This window comes from Phalaenopsis equestris, unplaced genomic scaffold, assembly GCF_001263595.1.
Source record: "Phalaenopsis equestris unplaced genomic scaffold, ASM126359v1 Scaffold000036, whole genome shotgun sequence".
In the NCBI taxonomy this organism is placed as follows: domain Eukaryota; kingdom Viridiplantae; phylum Streptophyta; class Magnoliopsida; order Asparagales; family Orchidaceae; genus Phalaenopsis; species Phalaenopsis equestris.
Genome location: NW_018164478.1, coordinates 6,134,791 through 6,151,839, shown reverse-complemented (window position 1 = coordinate 6,151,839; position 17,049 = coordinate 6,134,791). Strand labels below are relative to the sequence as shown.

The 17,049-nt window shown below is 35.6% G+C and overlaps 1 protein-coding gene across 1 annotated transcript in view; it reads left to right on the top strand.

Annotated features, from left to right (window-relative positions):
- The window catches only part of LOC110018979 (NADH dehydrogenase [ubiquinone] 1 beta subcomplex subunit 9), a 43,573-nt gene that overhangs the window by 5,965 nt on the left and 20,559 nt on the right, over positions 1–17,049 (top strand). The window contains exon 3 of the mRNA XM_020716492.1: positions 9,056–9,097. Within this exon, the coding sequence (XP_020572151.1) occupies positions 9,056–9,097 (42 nt within the window). The remainder of the gene's footprint in view (positions 1–9,055; positions 9,098–17,049) is intronic.

Genomic DNA, 17,049 nt, shown 5'->3' with positions numbered 1-17,049 from the left:
TATATATACGGGTGTCCATGCCTCAGGTATACCAAAATCGTGTTTTTTCCCTCCTTCGTTTGAATGGACAGAGGACATCAAAAAATCAGGTAGGAAGAATGAGAAGCATGACATCTTTTTTACAGAAGCTGAAAGTATTCTACTTGCTTACTCTTGTCAACTGAATTTGGTCGGGAAATTTCTGTATGTCCATCCCCAAATGGAGCTGATTCGTAAGGAATTTGTGCTTATGCACTTTATTGGGGAGTGAAAAATTAGACTGTTAGATGGAAGACACATTCTTATACAATTAAATAATGAAGAGGATTACTTGCTTAAAGGATAATCTGGATTGGTAGTAGAAAAATAAAAATTCTAAAATGGTCTGTGAATTTTGACCCACAGACCGAACCATCAATCATTCCGGTTTGGATTCGCCTCATTGGCCTGAAATTTCATTATTTTACTCAAAAAGTGTTGTACCCTATTGCCTCAACTTATAATAAGCCACTCAAAACGAACATTCATACATTTAATTTCTTCCCGCCCATCTGAAGCCAGAGTACTTGTTGAAAAAGACATCATTTCATCCGCTTCTGAGGAAATTTGGTTGGACACACAACATCATGAATATTGATAAAAGATAACGATTGGGCCTTTTCCTTCGTATTGTTCGAACTGTCGTATGTTCGACCACTCCAGTTCTCAATGCCACCATCTACACCCCCAACTCAGACAAAAAAAACACAGTGCTCCTCCAGAGGCTATGATTTCATCTCCTCTTGATCAACTCCAAGTTATTGACTCTATTGATCATCAAAAGGATATCCCTGAAGACGTCACTATTCTCGCAGACAATATGATAATCATTCAGTCTCCAGTTGTTGCTCCCCCGTCTTTGGAACCTTCTATAGTGGGGGAGAGAGAGATTATTCAGACTTCGCTTGCCCTAGAACCTATCACCGATATTACATGTGGCAATACTTCTAATGTTTCGCTATCGCCTCATCTGGTCGAGCAATCGGTTAATGTTACTCAGGCTCATGGGGATCATGATGTGCAACAACCTACCCCTGTCCGACCAACTTTGGAATCTACTGATCAGATGAGTCAATCATCGGATGAAGAATGACATGTCTACACATCCAAGATGAAGATGAAGAATGGAGACCTACTTGAGCTCAAGAATCTGATGGATGATACTTTGGTTACTTCGGGCAATGGTACTCACCTTACCAATATGTTAGCCGGCTCTCTTCCGAGAACTAGAGACAGAGGGAGGACTAAAGTGGAACGTCCCTAACACTTTTGTGCATTTTGATTTTTTACCTTAATGTATCTTTGCTTTATTTGGGTTTTGTGTATTGTGTGAGTTGGGTTTTCTTTTAGGCCCTCTCATACAATCTTTATCTTTTCCTCTTTAATATATTAGCCCTTGGGTTTTTTCAAAAAAATACACACTCACACACACACACACACACATATATATATATATACCTATATATATATATTTATTCAATCTCTAGTTGTAGCTCCCTCGTCTTTGGAACCTTCTATCATGGGGGAGATGGAGTTTCTTCAGACCCCGCCTGCCCTAGAACCTATCACTGATAATACAGGTGGAAATACTTCTACTGCTTCACAACCCGCTCATCAGGTCCAGAAGGATGTTAATATTACTCAGGTTCATGGGGATCAAAACGTGCAACGACCTACACCTATCCGACCACCTTTGGAATATACTGATAAGATGAGTCAATCATCGGATGAGGAATGACAGGTCTACACATCTAGGAGGAAGAAGAAGAATGAAGATCTAATCGAGCTCAGGAATTTGATGGATGATACTTTGGTTACTACGGACAATGGGACACACCTTACCAATTTGTTAGCCGACTCACTTCCGAGAACTAGAGGAAGGAGGACTAAAGTGGGACGTCTCTAGCACTTTTGTGCCCTTTTGTGGCTTTCTGGTTTTTACTTTTTTGTATCTTTGATTTATCTGAGTTTTTTGTATGTGTTGTATTGTATGAGTTGAGTTTTCTTTTAGGTTCTCTCATCCAATTTTTTTGTATCTTTTTCTTATTAATATATTTGCCCTCGGGCTTTTCAAAAAAAAAAAAAAATTATTTATTTATAAAGAAATGACCAGAAGCCATTATACGAGTCTCAAGCCACCCCTAATTTACCTCACAATTCGAGTGTCATCTCCTTAAAGCCAACAGTGTCAGAGGGGATTCGAACCCTCAACCTGAGGGGTCTTATACCGTGGATGCCAACCAACAGGCTGGGGTACGTGGCGCGCGCGCGAGCACACACACACACATATACACACACACACACACACACACACACACACACATATATATATAATAATAATAATAATAATAATAATAATAATAATAATAATAATTTGTCCGCCGAACATTGAATATTGTAAAAATTTATGCATAATCGGGGCATTTGAATTAAAATCATTATCATGACATGGAGAGTTCAATGATCATTCTAGTTATCGTAACAGTTGAAGCCATGAACATGACCATTTCATTTGAATATCATCATCATCATAGATTGTAACAGAGCAAAAGCTTTTGGGTTACAACAAAAAAAGCCTTTATCCCACTAAGTGAGGGCTCCATTGTGTCTTATTGAGTGTCAAATTAAAGCAAAAACTTATGGATTATAAGGTAAATCAAAATATTTTCCATTTCATGAACCTTAATAATAGTAAATTGTTTTAAACCTAACTCTCTATTGATAAATACCCTGTCTGCATAGCGGGGTGTAACTTGCACATCTGCTATTGTCTATGGAGGAAAAACACTTACCTCACTGCTAGTTGATACATCTCTCTGCATCTCAACAAGGTCCAACTAGTATATCTACTATTATATATGGTTGGAAGGATAGGCTCATAAGCATACATTAATTTCTCCAATTGATATTATGAGGGGAGCTTTATCAACATGTACATGCAGATATTCATATATAACTTTCCTTTGCATAATGCATTACATGCGATAGCTTTATCTGTAGGAACTTTTGACTTGTATGTACATTTCGTACTGATAACAATAAAATATTACTTGAAATCATATCATAGCAATACCATGGAATTTAAAATCTAGGACATTACATTAGCGTAGTGTTGGATTTGTATGGAGAGCAGTTGCGTAGCTTTTTGGAAACATGTTGGCATAACATAGAGAGTTTTATACATGAGCTATAGCTTAAATAAAAAAAATGAAGATAATGATGGCATGATTTTAGACTTACAGATATAAACATTAACCTTAAAAATTAAAATGTCATTTATGAGACTATAAAGTGATGTGCATAGCGCCATGTGCAATTGTTAAGAATTAAATAAAAATCATAACATACTTCCTATAAAACTTTCTGGAAAGAACGTCTGCAGATGAGTTGGAGTAAGTTTAGAGGGAAAAAGCTTTACTCCTAGAGAGAATTGCAGTTACCTAAATTAATAACATCAGGTAGATTAGGTCATCAACTCCAACTACATCTCATTTTTGTTTCATTTCTGTAAACCAAACATAATATCATGTATAAGGCCTTCACAAGGTAGATCACTTATATTTCTTTTTTATTAGGCTACAACCTTTTACTCTTTTTTTCTTTTTATTATCTAAATTCTTTTATATATGACAAATTTACATAAATCTTTTGACATAGGTCATATATATAGATTAGCTTGTAGATTATGATAAATTAATAGCAGCCTTCCAAGCAATTTTGGTTTTCTTCTTGAAGCCTTTTTATAATATAGATAACTCCATTTTGTAATAACTTGACGTTTACAACAATTTTTAAATAAAAACTGTCATCACCATGGAGCTTAATATAATTGATGGGATTTTATTAATTATATCATTAGTTAATGTTTAGAATCTAAACAAAAACTCTGTTATAATATTCATCTGCTAATTAAATTTATAATTCCTATTTCGATTATACATTGTTATTCGATTGAGCAATGTCAAACCTCAGACAAAAAAAAAAAATTCAAATAGATCCTTGTGAGCTAGCATTTATCAAACCAAATGAAGGAAAAACCTAGAGTTGACGCAAACTAAAGCCAATTTCAATTTTAAAATGAATTTGGAAGGCTTAGGGTTAGGGTCTGCTTGCCTGAGCTCGAAGAAAATAAAAGATGAAAGTTCTTCCCTTAGCCTTTCATACATGATCTCTCCTCACGCTCAGTTGATCTCATTCTTGTGCCGTAGAAGTAGAATCAAACCCCACTTTGCACTTGACGTTACATGTAGCCCGCTCATGCTCAAGTCGCCTTCTCTCGCATGCACTTATGTACTCTCTCTCTCACGCACTTATGTACTCTCTCTCTCACGATCTCGGTTGCAATTTCTCAATCTTCACCACTAATGATCGTAGAGCCGTCACCTCACTCCTCACTCTCTTCATCTCTTGTTCTTATTTTTGGTGGTAGCTCTTGAGCCTTAGCGACCTTCCTTTTTATATATTATGATATGAAAACATTATGCTGAGAATGGAAATATCTCCTTGATGTAAATTCACTTAATCACACAATTGCATTCAAAATAATTATATTATATAGTTATCATTCCTTCATTTAAAGTAAATTATCATCAATGAAATTGATTTACAAGTGACACCCCAACTAACCCTTTTGGTAGGCTCAACCGTGGTGTGATAGAGACTGTCAATTTGTTTATACCAACTCTCACCAGTACTCGACCTGACTTTTATAATCAAGACCCAGTGGGTGATGAATTTTTCTAAGTAGATTGACGCAACATACGTGATACATTACATTTTATAATTATTCATATACATAATTGGAAGCATGAAAATCACCCAAAAATATGAAAATTATATAGAGTTGCTAAATCCAATATATAATAGAAGTTCGTACCCAAAATATATGTACAAGTAGGAGTGTAAACGAGCAGAGCTTGAGCGAGCCCAGACTCGGTTCGCGTTTGGCTCGATAAAAAATATCACTATTCATATTCGGCTCGTCTATATGTTGAGCTCAAAAAATTTGTTCGTATTCGTCTCGTTTGCTTAACGAGCCGAACACGAGTTGCTCACGAACAATAAGCAGCTTTGATAACCCCAGACATGTAGCCTTAAGATGTTAAGGGTAAGGGCGATATTCAAATCTTATTATTTATATTAAAATATCCATTTAAATAAATTTTAATATATATTTTTCTGTTTTCTTATTGATAATTTTAATTGATTATAAATCTTTGCAGTGTTGTAGTCAATTAAATTATTTAAAAATAATACTCGTTATATATATATATATATATATATATGCCTGGCATCCTGGAACTAAAAAAAAACAAATTTATAATGAGGATAAAGCCTGTCGTCACTTGGTTTGAAATACGTACTGAAAGCAAAAGGGGCGACACACACACACAAACACACACACACACATGTAATTTAATTATTTTGAGCCATGAACAAACAAAACCATGTTTGTGTTCAGCTCGTTTATTATCGAGTGCCAAAAAAATGTTTGTGTTTGGCTTTTTTGCTTAGCAAACAAATCAAACACTAGCTGTTTGCAAACGAGTCGTTTTGACAGCACTATGTACAAGCTCCCAAAACTATCGTGCAAAAGCTGTATAAAGACACACTTGGTGACTCGCCTTAATGCTTATTTTCCTTACCTATAAGGCAACAATGAAGAATGAACAACAACAAGCTCAGAGAAATAATCAGGGCTAACAAAAGGTTTAATATATAGAAAAAAAACAATGTGCATGCTTGTATGAAATTGTACATGTTTACACACAAGTTATAACATGCTAGCATAGTTGAGAGTATGATCTACACACTAGTCATAACATGCTAGCATAGTAGAAAATATGAAAAGAAAGAAATTAATATAAAAATCAAAGTTGTAGCGTAATATGTAGGTCATAAAGATGAAATCATAAGTATAATAAAAAAATATGTTTATAAGCATGTCATAGGCTCTTTATCGTATATAATCATAACAATGTCATTTTATAGAAGTCATTTCATAGTAATGTCATTTATTTAATGTTTAGGGCTTAACTATTTTCATGTCCTTTCTTATCATGAGTTGTTACCTTGTCCAAAAGTTATGTAAACTATCGATAAAGGTTGCGTTTCCTCTAACATAACTGTTATTAATAGCCATCCTGATACCAACGGTCCCTTGACATTTTGTCACCGCCTAATTCTGACTGTTCCCAGAGTTTCTTTCCTGCTTAAATTTCTGGAGTCAGGAATACTACATCTCTGCATAGTGTACTTACAAACACTCATGTAATAGTCTACCCATAATATTTCTTGTGAAATTTAAATCATCATTTCTGTATCAAGCATAGAGGTGTAAACGAGCCTAGGCTCAGCTCATGTTTGGCTCGTTTATATTTCGAGCTAAAAAAGTGTGTTCGTGTTCGGCTCCCTTTTTTTGCGAGCGGGAATCGAGCCGGTTTTGAAACAAAGAGTCATTTTGACAACTCTAATCACGTAGCCATCAGATGTTAAGGATTGGGGCAATATTTAAAACACGTTTGAATATAATTTAATAATTTTATTCTATTTTATTAATTAATACTTTTAATTGATTATAAATCTTTGTAGCCTTGTAGTCAATTAAATTAAAAAAAAAAACTACTCATCAAAGATATATATATATAATTGATTAGTAGTATTTCGAGCCAAAACGAGCCGAACACGAACGAACAAATATTTGTTCATGTTGTTTGTATTCGACTCGTTAACTTAACGAACGAGCCAAACACGAGCTGTTCGCGAACAACGAGCCATTTTGATAGCCCTAATCAAGCATGTATCAGACATTACATGTATCATAGATATTAATCATAATAAATAAATGCCCACAGACAATGATTTCATAGGCTTAATCACCTATATCATAGCATCACATGTAACGTTAAAGAAGTCAACATGCATTCATACATTCACTTGCATGTATTCATCCATAATATGTAAGAATTTCTAACTGCATTAGTATCAAATGTGAAATCTCATGAAAACCTATATAATATTTTTCTTAAATTAGCACAAGATTATTTCATTTGACATGACGGAGTAACTTTACAACGAGTTCTCACATGCTCGTTTCGAGCTTATCACCTCATATAGACAATCTGAGAATTCATAATCATCGTAGGAAGCATGAGACTTGGATCATTCATAATTTAACCCAAAACATGACTTTTTTGTCAAAACATGCCTCAAACAAACTTCTTGGCGTAATAAAACCATTTGCCGATCCAACCTATACTTCTTCACTCTTCCTCCTATCTTTTGCCCCACCAATTGAATACTAATTTGAATATAAGTTTACACATTGTATTCATATAGATATATAAGCCTTTAAAGACAGTCTTAATGCTTCAATATTTTTTTTCTTCCATCATCCTCACTCATGTTTTCTAATACATCTGGTGAGAGTTACGACAATTAAAATGCAAAGAAATGGATTGTGATTTATATTATGCTAATTTATATTAATAATATTATAAGTTAGTTTCAATAGAATTTCCTATTTATCTCAACTTCCAGCATTTCTTCTTTCCTTGAAACTCCCAATTGCAGTTACGGGATGGAAATGAGGAAAAATGGTGTGTAAATATGTATGCATTTAGGTTATTGTATATAAGTAATTAGATAAAAAAATATATAAAACAATAATAATCCATCGTAGCCATCCATTTTTCCATCCATCGTTGCATGTACTGATTTGCTACAGTGCTGTGAGATATTAATCAGTAATTACTTAATTAATTAGTGATTAATCAAGTAATATTTTATTGATTTTTTTATTTTTATAAAATAAAATATATAGCTTTTATTTTATATTTTATATTTTATTTTATTTTATTTTTAAAATAAATAATATCATGTAAACTTTTATAAAAATAATTTGGTTGAATTGTGAGGAGTGCAAAATTTGATGGGCTTTTTCGAATTTTACATGGTTCTCAAATTTTGGGCATTATACTATATATTAGTCGGAACATTAACTTGAATTACCTGTTATTTTTTTGAGGTATTTGTTTGATATGAGGTTTCTCAATTACCCTTATATGTATTTTTAACAACTAAGAATTCAGATTAGTTGGGCTGATTTATTAATCCAGCTTAATCAGCCTAATTGAGAATGCTTTATTAGTTATTATTTATTTTAATAATTGCCTTGGTATTACATAGCTATCAAGTACTAGTCATCTACAAGTATCATTTTTCATTCTACTTTATTTTGATTATTAGCTGTAACCATCTTTAAGAAAAACAAAAGACGGCTAATGGTGATCCTTTATGTACCTTTACCATAGTTTGGATCTCATCGGTAATTTATTAACTACCTGTATTACCGTTTGTTTCTCCACTGCATATTTCAATAATTCTGATACATCTTTATATATTTTACCCTCTATACCCAAAAACTATCCTTGTGGTGTGAAATCCTATGTTAATGAAAGTAAAAATGATAAGAAATCGATGAAAATGAGAGGAAGACAAATAATATATTTTGACATCCAATTGACTGAAGATATGCTACGATATATTTTCCAAACAAGCTTTGGCGTGAAATCTTAAGTTATCATACATCTGTTATTTTTATTACTCTTTGATGTTTTGCCAAAAGTCACAAAGTGTCCTGTTTAGTTTTTAGAGGATCTTCATTTGCATTGGCTTACTGAATATTGAAAGTGGAAACTACAGTGCATATGGCATTGCCATTTAAGTTTAACAAAACATGCTCAAGCTCTTGAACTTTGTTTTATCGAATAGTGAGGACTCATAAACTGTGTAGGACATTGTTATTATATATCATAGAAACGTAGGGCATCAAATATTATGCCCGGCTTTTCTAGTAATCTGTGGTCCGATGAATCTATGAAAAAAAAGCTTCTTAGGCTTGGATTTGCTTGGATATTATTCTTCTATCAGTGAACAGACAGTTCTACCTTTTTTGATGGAACTTTTTTGAAACTAATTGAGTTCAATGATACGCATTGTGCAAAACATTGACCTTCAATCATATTGTGTTTTTCAGGCGGATGAGCTAAGAGTAAAATTTGATGCAAATAAGCATGTGGTATGTTCTCCTTTGCACTTATATTGCATCCATTACATGCTCTGTTTGAACCACCAAATTTGAGGGTGTAGAAATATGCATTCAAATTTATTTATCGCAAAAGTACATTCCATCTTTTCCGATTGACTGAAGATATGCATTCACATTCCATCTTTTCCACATTGAAGGTTGTTAGTGTCAGTTTCTGTATTATTGTAGTTCCATTTACATTTCCTTAAACATAATCTCTTATCAAATTTATGTGGTAGTCTGGCTATTCCATTTTCATTTTCATAATAAACCACTTTCAAAGCAACTGGATAGACGTATGTTTTGGTTCTCTAATTATCATCTGATTTGAATTTTTCACACAAAGGAAATTTCTGCTATCAATTATTATGGCGGAGGCTTATTATAGGCCGTCAGCAGTTAAAAGGCACTAATTATAACACTTTCTAGACTGATCCAGGTGACACTACAATAGCATCGTCTTATTGTTTTCAAGTTTTTTGTTCAAACAAGGAAGTCCTTTTTCGAGCAGAAGTGAGATCCATAAAATGTCTTATTGTTAATGATTTCTTTCAGTTTTTATTATTATAGAGTTTTATGAGCATGTGCCGCCCTTTTTTTGAAGCTAGCAACCTCAAATATTTGATCTATATTGGTATAAGTTGGCCCAATTTTAGGATAGTAAATGATATAAGTTGCTTAAATTTGTACCGTTGCCTTTGGGTCTGCATGATTCATGGCTTAGTTTTTTTGGGTCATTGTTTTGAGGTGTACATTATTTGATTCCACAGTTAAAATGTAATAGTCGTTCCTCATTTGGCGGTAGAACTTGTAGGAAATATCAATTACAAAAGTTTCCTTATATATTTAATGGTATATTAACCAAAATGCAATATGTGCTCTGTTGTGCATCGCAATGGCTCTAGTTCTAGAGGTATTATGTCTTTGCATCAGATATTTAGAAATTAGTTGCCATAATATTCTCACTTTGACAATACTTTAATAACGACCTAGAATAGCCACATCATAAATCAGTTGGTGTAATTAGAATGCTGCAAATTATTGTCACAAAAAACTATTACCATATACTTCCTACTTGTTAAAAGATTGTCACACTCAAGCTGACCCTCTTAGGGTCAAATGGTGGTGCAATAGAGATCAACAACTCGGTTAGACACAATTTTCACCAACACTAGTTCTAACTTGCATAAATTGGGATTCAGTTGGTGGTGAATTAGTCTGGTAATCTTTGCCAACCTTAACAATTAGATTATATTCAATATTCATTTATAATCTCAACACAGGGAATCGTGCATAATAATTCTAAATGACACATACAATGATGCAATATTAAGCATATAAACGTACATATCCCAAAAGTCTTCATAACCTTTTCAAAATTTTACAACCCAACTGTTGTACAATGTCACACCTGGATAATCACCTTGGTTGCTTCTTACCCCTCCTTAAAAAAATAACAATATATTAAAGTGAGCTACAAGCTTAATGAAATAATCAGTGCTAAAATAAGATTTTATAGACAGGAAAAAAACAACATACATGCTAAACTATAGCTAATATGAGTGGTAACATTACATAATAAGCATGTTTTAATCACATGAAATATATATATATATATATATATATATATTAATAGTAGTTTTGGCTTCTCCTCCGTTCTCGTTTTCTTTTCTCGCCTCTTCGCTCTCTCGCCGGTTATGGTGAAGACGTGTGCAGGCGTCACTGCGGGGGTTTCCTCCTCCGGTACTCCTCCAAAGTTTGCCTTTCCCTCTTCTTCTCATGAATCACTAGTTCTTGGCGGGGAATACAATTTTATCAAGTCTCAGGGAAGAAAGGGGGGGAAGTGTGCATTTTTTCTCTCAGACTCTGAGAACTCCATTCTTGCCTCTCCATTCTTGCCTCTACCTGTCGTTTCCATCTTGTAGGTAAGTTTCTATATGGGCTTCGTAAATATGATTTCTTGCTGAAACATTTTGAACTTTTGTACCTGTCGTTTCCATCTTGTAGGTAAGTTCCTATATGGGCTTCCTAAATATGATTTCTTGTTAAAACATTTTGAACTTTTGAATTTATTGGGGGGGTTGGAAGATCGGTGCTCTTGGCAACAGGCATATTCTGATCCAATTCTCTAATGATGATGACTATGCTAAACTATTTGCACGCAGAAGTGTTAATTTTGGTGATGTTTGGATGAAAGTCCTCAAATGGACAACTGAGTTTGATCCTAGGATTGAACTACCTATTATTCCTGTCTGGCTTTGCCTTCCAGGCTTAAAGGTGCATTTATTCAATCATGAAATTTTGTTTTCTGTTGCTGCTATATATGGTAAGCTGTTAATGCTTGATGCCCCTATCTTCAATTTAACAAGACCTTCAATGGCTAGAATTTTAATAGATAGTGATGTTACTAGTGATGTTACCTTACCTCCTCACCTCCTCCGGAGTAAGTTTGGATTGGATCTAATCATACGGGATATTGGCAACCAATGTTTCTTGAGAAACATCCTCACAACTGCTCGCATTGCAGTATGTTTGACCATGATTCGACACACTGTTTTCACTTGCACCCTGAATTGCGGAAATCCACTTCCAATTGCGGAAATCCACTTCCGAATCCACTTCCGGTCATGTGGCGTCTGTTGAGCTGAAATCTGCTCTTCGAACTCTTCATTTTGAACCAGTTACTCAGTCCGCTGAAGTACCTTGCGTGGGCCCTGTTGATCAAATTACTCCCTGTTTGGAGGCAACCAATGCTGCTCATTCTGGTGAAGCAGCACACGTGGGCCCTGCACCCACAGAGAGAGTTGAAGAAATTGTGGATCTCATTGCCACACAAGAACCATAAATTGTGGCTCAGATCCCTAGTGCTTTAGCCGAACAATTTGAGGTTCAAGATCCCCCACAAGCAAATAATCAACATACTACTCCATTGGTTACTCCCCCATCGTCGGACCCATCTGCTATGGCTGCCATGGCTTTAGGATCTGAATGAACAATTCAAAAATATAGTAGGAGAAGAGGTAGAAGGAAATCAGAACTCCCAATTATGATACAAACAAACAGTATTGATGTCACATACCATTCAGAGGGTAAGCACTTGCATCTTCGCCCTAGGTTTACTAGGAGGGGGGGTGTCATGAGCCAAAATGTTTAACATTCTGGTATGGAACATTAGAGGTGTGGCGGACCCCCACTTCTTTAATCATTCAAAACATTTATGTAGGGTCCATAAGCCAGACATTTTTGTTCTTTTGGAGCCGTTTGTAACGGTTCATAAAGAGAATATCATTAAGAAATTCAAGTGTTACATGCATTATAGTAATCTGAACAATAAAATTTGGCTCTTTTGGCAGAAATATATCACTCTTAACATTATTGATGATAATGTGCAATATGTTCTTATTTATTATCAGTTGGAGAATTTTTTTGGTTGGGCTACTTTCATTTGTGCTAGCTCTTTTTTAAGGGGCAAAGTTCACCTTTGACAACAACTTACTCATATGGGTGCTACTATTTCTGATAATTGGTTCGTTGGAGGGGATCTAAATATGATTTTGTCACCGTCGGAGAGAATGGGTGGTGCTAAAGTTGATACAAGTCTTATCAACCGTTTTTGTGAGCATATTGCGGATGCTGACCTTTATGATTTAGGCTTTTCAGGCTCTCCTTATACTTGGCGGAGAAGTTTTCTTATGCAGAGACTGGAGAGATTTCTGGGAAACTCATCTTTTCTGGGCTACTACAATATTATTCTTGTCAAACATCTTAATCATGCTGCATCGGACCATAACCCTATTTTGCTTAGTTTGGCTTTTCATTCTAAACCTGCTCGTTATCACTTTAAATTTCTTAATGTTTGGACTTCTCATCCTATTTTTATTGATTTGATTAAGCAAACTTGGGTCTTGCGGTGGAGTGGTAACCCTTGGTTCATTTTGTGGCAATTACATAAGAACGTTGCTTCTTACTTAAAAAGGTGGAACATTGATACTTTTGACAATGTTCATTCTAGGGTTTCGAAGGCCCAACAGGAGGTCGATGCTTTAGAGGCACATGTGATAGACACTCCTGATCTTGTGGCCAAGTTAGCTAATGCTCATCATACTCTCTTGGAGGAAATCACTATTGAGGAGGATTTCTTTAGACAGAAAGCTTGTGACACTCATTTCAAAAACGAAGACAGAAACACTAAATATTTTCATGCTATTATCAAGCATCGTCGTAATATAAATGCCATTATTAAGGTTGTTATTGATGAGGGTAATGTACTTACTGATGCTGATCAAATTGGTTTCAATGCAGCTGATTATTTTTCTTCTCTTTATGCTGAGGCTCTCCCGATCACTGATATTCGATCGGAATTGTTTGAGGATCAGAGGGAGGGACATGGTTTCCTCCCTCTCTTTGTCCGACCCTCCCAATGAGTTAGAGATTTTCACTGCTCTTAAAGATATTAGTTCTCAGAAGGCTCCTGGCCCCGATGGTTTCACTTATGCTTTTTATTATTTCTGCTGGGACATCATAAAGAAAGAGGTGGTTCTCGCGATTCAAAGTTTTTTTCAGGTTGAAGACCCTGGAAAATATTTTTCTTTCGCATTGATTGTTCTTATCCCTAAAACTAATGATAAAACTCATTGGAAGGATTTTAGCCCCATCTCGCTCACTTCAGTGATTTCTAAAATCATCAGTAAACTGATTCAACCCCATCTTCAACCCCATCTTCCTTCTCTCATCTCCCCCCACCAGTCGGCCTTTATTAAAGGACGTAATATTCTGACAATATACTCTTAGCCTAAGAAATTTTACAGGATCTTGATAAAAAATGCAGGGGAGACAAGCTTGTTATCAAATTAGATATCAAGAAGGTCTTTGATACCATTAATTGGGATTTCATCATCAACGTTTTGAAGGCTAGAGCTTTCAATCCCAGTTTTTGCACCCTGATTAAAAGATGGTTGACCAACAATTATTATTCCATGCTGTTTAACGGTAATTCTTATGACTTTTTCACTGCTTGTCGGGGCATTAAACATGGTGACCCTTTTTCCCCTATTATTTTCATTCTAACTTTCAATTATTTATCCAGGATGCTCAATCATTTTCAGCTGTTACACCCTCATACACAGTTTTCCCATAAGACCAAAATGATGGTTTCCCACCTTGCATATGCAGATGATGTTATTATTTTTACTAATATTTCTAAACTTGCTATAAAACAATTATTGGGGCTCTTAAAGGATTTCCAGAATTGTTCTGGACTTCTTTTTAATTGTGACAAGTGCCAGATGTTTTTTGGCAAGCATGTTAAGCAACATCTTATTCATTGGGGAGTTGCCTGTACAAGTTTTCATCATGCCTCTCTCCCTCTTAAATATCTAGGGGTTAATTTGATTAGGGGAAGGAGGAAATAAATTCATATGAATGATGTTATTGATAAAATCAAGCGTAAAATTAACGTTTGGAGAAATGTTTTCCTTTCTACTGGGGGCAGGATTTCTTTGCTATCTAGTGTTCTTCAGAGTATTCCACTATATGCTTTGCAGATGTTTAATCCAAAAAAAAGTGCTATCAATGTCATGGAGAGACTTTTTAATAAATTTCTTTCGGTGGGGAATGGTGCTAAGAGGATTTGGGGCTCTTGACATAAGGTCTGTAAGCTTAAGAAGGCTGGCGGGATTGGCTTTAAAGCTTTGAAACATACGGTGGAAATAAACCTTTGCAAACTTTGGTTTAAATTTAGATTGGGCTCATCTCTATTGACTTCCTTTATGCATCAGAAATATTGTGCTTAAACTCACCCTTCCCAGGTTTTGTGGAAGGTTGGTGATTTCCGTATTTGGAAAGCAGTTGTTAATGCTAGAACTACTGCTAATGATTTCATGTTTTGGGATATAGGTGACAGAAACATCTCTTTCTGGAATGATAATTGCCTTATCTCTTTGAATAGTCTCACCCTCTACATACAACTCCTTATTGGTTTCTGATTTCTTTTCTCAAGATGGTTGGGATTTCTCCAAATTATGTTCTATGGTGGGGGAGGAAAATGCAAAGCATATTATTACTATTCCTATTACCCCTTCACGTAGGGATTTCTCCGTGTGGAAAAGGAACAATTCTCAATCGGTTTGCAAATTAATATATAACACTTTAGATTCACAACGCGATTGGTTTTGGGGAAAATGGATTTGGCACAAATTTTTAACTCCCTCTATATCCTTTTCTATTTGACGTTATCTCTCTTCTTTACTACCTATTGATGGCATTCTTAAGTTGAAAGACCTTAAAATGGCCTCGAGATGTCATATGTGCAAAGTTGCGGAGGAAGATTCGAGACACATTTTCTTTGAATGTGCCTTTTCTTTAAAGGTTTGGAATATGCGTGGTTCTCATTTCGGAACCTCATGGGTGCATAGAGTCACTTTAAGCAACTACTTGTGGCAATAGAAGGATTTTGATGTTAGAAAGGGGGGGTTTCCCCTCCCTTTGTTGGTCCTTTGGTTTCTCTGAAACTTCAGAAACAGTTTTAAATACCACACTTCTCCCCCCACTGCTTCTATGACTGTTGCTTATGTGCTTGCCTACTACAGTCTTAAGGGCATGTTCTATTGATGTTCCTGATTTGTGGCAATGAAAGGTTTTTGATGATGGGGGGGGGGAGGTTTCCCCTTCATTTTTTGGTCCTATGGTTTATTTGGACCTCGAGAAACAACTTTAAATATAACTCCTCTCCCCCTACTGTTTCTATGACGGTTTCTTACGTGTTGGCCTATTACACTAAGGTCCTAAGGGTCGGTACAAATGATGTTTCAAATTTCAGGACCCCCCCCCCCCCCCCCCCCCACCCCACACCGGATCAAGTGGGCTCCCCCCTCATCGAGTTTTGTTAAAGTTAATGTGGATGGCTGTTGGAATCCTTTTTATGCTGCGATTGGGGGCATTTTTAGAAATTATGAGGGTAGGTGTCTTTGCTACTTCACCTTTCCTGTTGCTGCTGACAACCCATTAGCCACGGAATGCTGGGGGGTTTTTCTGGCTTTAATGGTGGCAAGTGTTTTCAATTTTCATACAATTGAGGTGAAAATCGATTCTGAAATGCTCTATGATATACTTTTGGTAATCTCTCATCCCCTCTGGGATATAATTTGCACTTTTAAACGTATTTTAACTTTAATGATTGCAATAAAATTAGAATTAAATTGAAAATTCATTCATAGAGAGGGCAACTCCCTTGCTGATTGGTTAGCCAAACATGCAGGGGAGGTCTGTCACATTGACATTTATCCTCCTGCTCCACTTAGACGTCTTTTCACTGGGGACAGTTTGAATCTGCCATATGTTCGAATTTAAATTTTGGTGCTGCTTGGCTTTACCGCTGAGGGCCTTCTTTCTGTATTGTGGTTGGGCTTTGCACTTCTCCCCTTGCGGGATTTTTATTTTGTTTGGCAGGTCTCTTCGGTTTGCAGCATGTCTGGTTGTCTCTCTGTTTTCTGCTCTCACTGTTTCTGCTGGCCTACTGCTGTTTTGGTTTTTCCTGCTCTGATCTCCAGATTTCCAAAGTTTTTGTTACTCGCGGGAGTGCTCTCGGAGAATTACTACTAACTTGTAGACAATTTTTTGGACAATTTCTTTCTCTTTACATGTTAAGCAATACACGAATACATGTTTACTTAGTTTTGGGTTTTGTTCTTTGGTTTTAGTTATACCTGTAATTTTATTTTTGGTGATTTCTTTTGTGTGAGTTGTATTGTGGGGAGAGGAACCCCTAGGGGTGTGTTCAAATGTATTTTTTGCTTTCATAGTCGGGGATCCTCCCCCCTGGGATCCTCGTCGGGGATCCTCCCCACTCCAATTTCTGTGCATTTTTTTTTAATTAACGCGTAGGGAACCACCGTTGCTCTTTCCAAAAAAAATATATATATATATATGTATATATATGTATATAT